This window comes from Mus pahari, chromosome 21 (genome assembly GCF_900095145.1).
Source record: "Mus pahari chromosome 21, PAHARI_EIJ_v1.1, whole genome shotgun sequence".
Taxonomy (NCBI): domain Eukaryota; kingdom Metazoa; phylum Chordata; class Mammalia; order Rodentia; family Muridae; genus Mus; species Mus pahari.
Genome location: NC_034610.1, coordinates 29,872,811 through 29,881,179, shown reverse-complemented (window position 1 = coordinate 29,881,179; position 8,369 = coordinate 29,872,811). Strand labels below are relative to the sequence as shown.

The window sequence follows — 8,369 nt, the reverse complement described above, 5'->3', positions numbered from 1 at the left end:
CTCCTCCTCCTCGTCTTCTTCTTCTTCTTCTTCTTCTTCTTCTTCTTCTTCTTCTTCTTCTTCTTCTTCTTCTTCTTCTTCTTCTTCTTCTTCTTCTTCGACTTGTAGAAGGAGTTCATTTTGGTTTAAAATTCCAGAGGGGAAAGCAGGCAAGCTTGACAGCAGGCAGGCAGGGCGGCCTGAGCAGGAAGCTGAATGCTTTCATCAAGCACAAGCAGAAAGCAGACGGAGCAAATTCTCAATGCCTGTCTCAAGCAAAGCCACACCTCTAGCCTTCCCAAACATCACCAACAGCTGGGGACAGAATGATCCAAATGCCTTTGGGGGACACTTCTTATCCAAACCTGGCCTTTCTCTCAGAATGTCAGACTGCCAACCCCAGGCTTCCCGGGCTCTGCTCCCCATCTTTCCATATTTATATATAATTTATAAAACAACTATTATATTTTGTTAGATATTTTCTTTGTTTACATTTCAAATCTTATCCCCTTTCCTGGTTTCACCACCGAAAACCCCCTGTTCCCTCCCCCCACCCCCACCCCCACCCCCACTCACCAAACCACTCACTCTCACTTCCTGACCCTGGAATTCCCCTACACTGGAGCATAGAGTCTTCACAGGACCAAGGGCCTCTCCTCCCATTGATGACCAACTAGGCCACCCTTTGCTACATATGCAGCTGGAGCCATGAGTCCCACCTTGTGTACTCTTTGGTTGGTGGTTTAGTCCCTGGGAGCTCTAGGGGTACTGGTTAATTCATATTGTTGTTCCTCCTATGGGGCTGCAAACCCCTTCAGCTCCTTGGGTCTCTTCTCTAGCTCCTTCATTGGGGACCCTGTGCTTAGTCCTGTGATGGATGAGCTGTGAGCATCCACTTCTGTATTTGTCCAGCACTTGCAGAACCTCTCAGGAGACAGCTATATCAGGCTTCTGTTAGCAAGCACTTGTTGGCATCCACAGGGTGTCTGGGTTTGGTGACTGTATATGGGATGGATCCCCAGGTGGGACAGTCTCTGGATGGTTATTCCTTCATTATCTGCTCCACACTTTGTCTCTAACTCCTTCCATGGGCATTTTGTTCTTCCTTCTAAGAAGGATCAAAGTATCCACACTTTGGTCCTCCTTCTTCTTGAGTTTCATGTAGTTTGTGAATTGTATCTTCAGTATTCTGAGCTTTTGGGTTAATATCCACTTATCACTGAGTGCATACCATGTGTTTTCTTTTGTGACTGGGTTACCTCACTCAGGATGATATTTTCTAGTTCTATCCATTTGCCTAAGAATTTCATAAATTTGCTGGGCGGTGGTGGTGCACGCCTTTAATCCCAGTACTTGGGAGGCAGAGGCAAGTGGATTTCTGAGTTTGAGGCCAGCCTGGTCTACAAAGTCAGTTCCAGGACAGCCAGGGCTATACAGAGAAGCCCTGTCTTGAAAAAGAAAACAAAAAGAAAAAAAAAGAATTTCATAAATTCATTGTTTTTAATAGCTGAGTAGTACTCCATTATGTAAATATACCATATTTTCTGTATCTATTCCTCCGTTGAGGGACATCTGGGTTCTTTCCAGCTTCTGGCTATTATGAATAAGGCTGCTATGAACATAGTGGAGCATGTGTCCTTATTACCAGTTGGAACATTTTCTGGATATATACCCAGGAGTGGTATTGCTGGGTCCTCAGTTAGTACTATGTCCAGTTTTCTGAGGAACTGCCAGACTGATTTCCAGAGTGGTTTTACAAGCTTGCAATCCTACCAGCAATGAAGGAGTGTTCCTCTTTCTCCACATCCTTGCCAACATCTGCTGTTACCTGAATTTTTGATCTTAGCCATTCTGACTGGTGTGAGATGGAATCTCAGGGTTGTTTTGATTTGCATTTCACTGATGATTAAGGATGTTGAACACTTGTTTAGGTGCTTCTCAGCCCTTCGGTATTCCTCAGTTGAGAATTCTTTGTTTAGCTCTGTACCCCACTGGTATTACTTTTCAACTTGACTAAATTTACACATTTCCAAGATTCCTCTGAGTGTGTTGCTCTTCTTAACTATAATTTTGCTTCTAATATGAATCATAATGTAAATATTTGATATGCAGTGTGTCTGAAATGTGACTCTCACCCAAAGGGGTTGAATCCCACAGGTTGAGAACCACTGACTTATCACAGGAATTATTATCATTATTATCATTATTGTTATTATTATTATTATTATTATTATTATTATTATTATTATTATTATTATTATTTTTGAGTTAGTGATGATTCTTGAACACAAGTTTTAATCAGTTAGGCTCACTCTGGTCATCTCCATCCAGCTGTTTGTAGGTTTCCATGTCTCTGAAAGCATTTCTTTCTTTTTTTTCTTTTTTAAAGATTTATTTATTCTATGACTACATGGTAGCTGTCTTCGAACACACCAGAAGAGGGCATCCATTACAGATAGCTGTGTGCCACCATGTGGTTTTGGGGAATTGAACTCAGGACCTCTGGAAGAGCAGTCAGTGCTCTTAACCCCTGAGCTATCTCTCCAGTCCCTACCCCGGAAGCATTTCTAAGCCATGTGCTCTCCCTTTGTTTGCCTGCCCATTCTCCCCTTGCTCACGGCCGACCCCCGACGATGGCCTCCATCTTTACTGTTAATGTGGCTCTGCTTGTCTATTCATTGATGGCTGCTTAGAGTGTTTCCCTCCCTTCTGGATTTATAGCAGCAAGCCCTGTGGATTTCCACTCCTTCTATTTTAGTCTTCTGCTCAAGACTCAGCTCAAATAAATCTGTTTATTTCCAGAATCTGGCAGAGGCTAGTTTGGAAGTTGAATGTTATCATTCTTTTAGCCCACTGAGGCATAACTACTTCACAAAACATCCAACCAGAAACATGCTACTAAGCCTTGTATTTTGCCTTTAGAAGAAGAAGAAGAAAAAAAAAACCATAGTTACAAGACCATTCAAGATGCTAACATAAATTTATAGTTCATTTCTCTCCTTACTTATTCGTTATTGTGTATCTTAACTACAGCATTAGAGCTGTGGTAAGATTTTTTTAAAGGGGGAATAAAGGATTCAAATGCACTCACCATGAAAATAATGTCTCCCAAATTACCTGTTAACTTCTCATGGCATTCATAGAGCTGAGAACTAGAAACGAGTTGGAAAGACATCTTACAAACCTACTGTGAGCAGAAGTTGATTCTATCACAATGACTGTCTTTCAGGCAACCTTGACCGAAATATACAGTCTCTGTCAAAGGTATTACCAAGTGTTCCAAGCAGCTAATGATTGGCTTGACGATGCCCAAGAAATGTTACAGCTGGCAGGCAACGGCCTGGATGTTGAAAGCGCAGAGGAAAACCTCAAAAGTCACCTGGAATTTTTCAAAACAGAGGATCAGTTCCACAGCAACATGGAGGAGCTCCGCGGTCTTGTGGCCAGGTTGGACCCACTCATTAAGCCCATAGGAAAGGAAGAACTGGCACAGAAGATGGCTTCCCTAGAAAAAAGGAGTCAGGGGATCATCCAGGACTCCCACACCCAGCAGGACCTCCTGCAGAGGTATTTGGAGTAGGTTCTTGCAGAACAGCAGCATGCTAATATAATATATAGTGACATACGTTATCACACAAATTCATTTTTCTTTCTTATCATCCGGCGTGTGGGCAACAGAGCTCTGTGTAGAAATAACTGGGTTTGCATTGCTTATTTACTTATTTATTTATTTCTGTTGGACTCTTTCAAGATGTATGGTTCAGTGGCAAGAGTATCAGAAAGCCAGGGAAGGGCTTATCGAGTTGATGAACGATGCAGAGAAGAGGCTGTCGGAGTTTGCAGTGTTAAAGACATCTTCCAGCCAAGAAGCTGAAGAAAAGCTGTCAAAACACAAGGTCAGGTTTGTTATCATTATTTTAGTCTTTCTGTGTTAATTGCAACAGTCTCTGTGATATGATGTTTTCAGAATCATGTCTTTAAGTCTTTATTTCCATCTTGCTTCCTTCGGTGTGATAAAGGCCTAATAAACACATTTCACGATTGAGGATGCTCACATGAAATGCATAGCTAAGGCCCCAATGATAAATCCAAACTATCTGCTTCTGGTACGATAGGGTTGCTTTAACATGGCAGTAAAGGGCTGGGGAGATGGCTCAGTGGGTAAAAGTGTTTGCTACACAAGCCTGGCACCTGACCGCCTGATTCACACTCCCTAAATCCACATAAGAAGCAAGATGTTGAGGCACAGGTTAGCAAGCCTACCACCCCAAAAGCAAGAAGGGAGATAGCAATGGGAGACACTCCCAGAAGCTCTAGGAATCAGTGCATCAGCAAAAAACCAGAGAGCTATCCTCTGCAAAGCAAGGTAGAGAGAACTAACTTATAAAAACTCATCTTTAACTCCTGCCCGTGTCCTGCCAGCCCCCCAGAATGAACGAACGAACGAATGAATGAATGAATGAATGAATGAATAAGTAAGTAAATAAATAAATAAATAAACAAACAAACCTTTTAAAGGGCAGCTAATACTGTCTCTTGATTAATTGGGCTATAATAAAATCCAGAAATTAATTCCTGAACGCCCCTCATCTAGCATAGCAACAGAAGGGAGACCATAACACTCCAAAATAGCAAAAGTAAATTTTTGTTGATTTTCAGGAATTAAAAAAAAAATTCATCTCAAGTAGAAAATAACTTATCTTTCATAAATAAATAAATTTTGCCTCTCAAAATAAACCTAAACCCCACTCTGATAAGTATAATTTTAAAGTAGAGTTATTAAAGGAAACAAAATGTATTCATAATTATTAATTTGCTTTTGGAATGTTTAAAAAGATTTATTAGTTTATTTTATGTATATCAGTATACCATCGTTCTCTTCAGACACACCAGAAGAGATCAGATCAGATCGGATCCCATTACAGATGGTTGTGAGCCACCATGTGGTTGCTGGGAATTGAACTCAGGACCTCTAGAAGAGCAGTCGGTGCTCTTAACAGCTGAGCCATCTCTCCAGCCCTACTTTTGGATTTTTAAGGGCAGGCTTTCAGGTAACCCAGGCTGGCCTTAAACTTTCCATGTAGCTGAGGATATCTTGACCTCCTGGATCTTTCACTCTGCCTCCCCAGCTCTAGGCTTATAGACATGTACCATCACGACTGCCTGAGGAACGTAAATTTATATAGAAATCTTTCTTTTGTGCAGTAGGGCTTTAGCCAAGTCCACAGAACTTAAAAGAAAAACAAATCAATGTTTCTCTAACCCCCTCTACTCACCCCCAACCCTACACTAGGCTTTAGTGTCTGTAGTTGACTCTTTCCATGAGAAAATTGTGGCTCTGGAGGAAAAAGCATCACAACTAGAGCAAACCGGAAACGATGCGAGCAAAGCGACCCTAAGCAGGTCGATGACCACTGTCTGGCAGCGCTGGACGCGTCTCCGTGCTGTGGCCCAGGACCAGGAGAAGATTCTGGAAGATGCAGTAGATGAGTGGAAGCGCTTGAGCGCTAAGGTAACTTTCACTACAGATTGGCTTAAGTCGTGTTTTGTTTCACTATCCGGAGGAGATTCCTCGGAGATTAGCGTGTATTTGAAAAACTGGTGTTTTGCCTTTACATTCGTTCGGTTTCTGTGACTGTGATAAAACACCAGGATCAAGGAAACTTATAGAAGAAGAGAGTATATTTTGGCTTACAGTTTCGGAGCGTTAGATTCCCCTAACGGCAGGGAGGCATTGCAGTGGGCAGCGGGCAGCGGGCAGCGGGCAGCGGGCAGCGGGCAGCGGGCAGCGGGCATGGCAGACGGAGCAACAAGCTAACAGCTCACATCTTGAACCTCATGCACAAAAAGCCAGCATAAGCTGGGAGTAGGGGAAGATTTTGGCTCTCAAAGCCTCTCCACAGTGACTTACTTCCTCCTGTAAGCCCACACCTCTTAAACCCCCTCAAAGAAGGCCATCATCTGGGGATCAAGCATTCAAATACTCTAGACTGAGGGGCAGAGGGGTGAGGCATTTCTCATGCTGACAGCCACCTGCTGTTCTTTTGAACTTCATCTTGTGAAACTCCCATTCTTCTTTCAGTTTCATGAAAACTAAACTATGAAGCAGCGTGTTGTGTGCCTTGTACAGTTTAGTTCCAAGTTAGAATCAAACGGCACAGGGAGAGTAATGTGCATGTGACATGGAGTAGAAAAACCCAGTACAGGGGACAGAAGAATGCATACAAGGGTCAGTCAGGATGAAGAAAGCCAGGGAGATTGGAAAGGTGGAGAATGGGTTCAACCAAAACCAAGAATGTATGAAAATCTTAGAGGGAAATTGGTTCTTTTGTATGCTAACTTTAAAATAAGTAAGGGCCAGCGAAATGCTTGAGCCAAGCTCATGATAGGGGGCTGACGACCCAGTTTGATCCTCAGAACCCACAGTGAAGTGAGAACAGACTTCTGAAAGTTGTCCCATGTTATCTACATGTGTGTTACATATACAGCTGTGTTCTCACTTTTGTGCATGCCTCTCAAGTGTGTGCACACACGCATGCCCACATACCCAAATAATAATAAATAAATATTCCAATATGAATATATAAATACATTTTTAAAATGAAAATTAAGCAATGAAATTTCAAAAGGAACGCAAGCCAGGGTGAGAGTCCTATTGGTTTTTAACCTATTTTGGAAAAAGCACAAAATCATTTTTTTTTCTTTGTTCTAAAAATGAGAATTTAACTAATGCCTCAAATCTGTGTATAATTTCTTCCACCCATTAGGTGTTTTAGCCATGTCTTCTTGCCATGTCTACTTTGTCACACACACACACACACACACACACACACACACACACACACACACGCCAACTTTAAAAGTGGATGTTTTGTATGTTCAGTTCGTTTAAAGTTTCTCTGCCACTTGTAGTCTATGCCTGCCTTGATAAGATTTGGGGATCAATAATTTAAACACAGGGTAGGGAAGGTGGTCTCTTATGCTAACAACAGCATCTCAGTTTTAATTTCTGAAGTTTGTGGTTTGTGTCATCACTGTTAATGATGTCATTAAGAGCGGCCTTGCCACATTCTTTTCAATGTAATTCTGAGCTTCATAGGATGTATGCTTGTTCTTAGGTCAAAGAAACCACTGAAGTGATCAATCAACTCCAAGGTAGATTACCTGCAAGTGGGACAGAGAAAGCCTCACAAGCAGAGCTCATGACCCTCCTTGAAAGTCACGACACATATCTGATGGATCTGGAGCGTCAGCAGCTGGCCCTGGGTGTGCTACAGCAGCGAGCGCTAAGCATGCTTCAAGACGGAGCCTTCCCTGGAACTGAGGTGCCCATCCTGCGGGACATCGCTGCGCTGCAAGACCAGTGTCTCAAGTAATTACACACCTGTTTTGTTCACTATTACAATGGGCCTTAACTCAGGGACATATGAGGTTCTCAGGCACGGGGTTGCTCCATCACAGAGCTGCCAAGTGTGTAGATCTAGTCCTATCTCTTCTACGGCTGGGTTTTAGTAACTCCTCCATTCTTTCATTAGACAAGTACATATTTGATAACAGAAATATTATGCAATGAGAAGACCCAGGAGAGAGGATACCCGTAGCTGATAAAGTACGTGTTGCACAAGCATGATCACCCAAGTTTGATCTTCAGCACTTATATTTAAAAAGAAAGATAAGAAGCTGAACCTGATAGCACATGCTGTAATGCCAGCAATGGGGATAGAGGTATCTCTGGAGCTTCCTGGTCAGGCAGCTTAGCCTGCTCCATAGATACTGTCTGAAAAACAAAACAAAACAAAACAAAACAAAACAAAACAAAACAAAACAAAACAGACAGATTAAAAACTCCTGAGGAAGCCAGGCAGGGGTGGTGCATGCCTTTAATCCTAGCAATTGGGAGGCAGAGGCAGGCAGATTTCTGAGTTCGAGGCCAGCCTGGTCTACAGAGTGAGTTCTAGGACAGGCAGGGCTACACAGAGAAACCCTGTCTCAGAAAAACAAAACAAAACAAAACAAAAAAGCTCTCTTACCCTATTACACTCTTGCCTCTCTCTTGCCTCTTGCCTCTTGTCCCCTTACTCCCAATTACCTTCACCCCTTTCTCCATGTGGCCATGGCCGGCCCCCGTTTCTCTACTCTCTCCTTCTCTCTGCCTTTCTCTGCCTCTGCTACCCTCTTAACTCCCTTCCCCATGCCCTGAATAAACTCTATTCAATAATAATAATAATAATAATAATAATAATAATAATAATAATAATAATAAACCCTCCTAAGGAATTGTACCCAAGTTTGACCTCTGACCTCTATATACATGCACATATATGTGCATCTGCACATGCATATATACTCATATTCCCCTCCATACACACACACACACACACACACACACA

General features: G+C 42.5%; 1 protein-coding gene across 10 annotated transcripts in view; it reads left to right on the top strand.

Annotated features, from left to right (window-relative positions):
* Syne1 (spectrin repeat containing nuclear envelope protein 1) overlaps positions 1 to 8,369 on the top strand; it is a 493,437-nt gene that overhangs the window by 298,992 nt on the left and 186,076 nt on the right. For all 10 annotated transcript variants that reach the window (XM_029532807.1, XM_029532801.1, XM_029532799.1 and 7 more), the window contains 4 exons: positions 3,209 to 3,546; positions 3,731 to 3,875; positions 5,273 to 5,491; positions 7,098 to 7,351. In XM_029532807.1, coding sequence (XP_029388667.1) covers positions 3,209 to 3,546; positions 3,731 to 3,875; positions 5,273 to 5,491; positions 7,098 to 7,351 — 956 coding nt within the window. The remainder of the gene's footprint in view (positions 1 to 3,208; positions 3,547 to 3,730; positions 3,876 to 5,272; positions 5,492 to 7,097; positions 7,352 to 8,369) is intronic.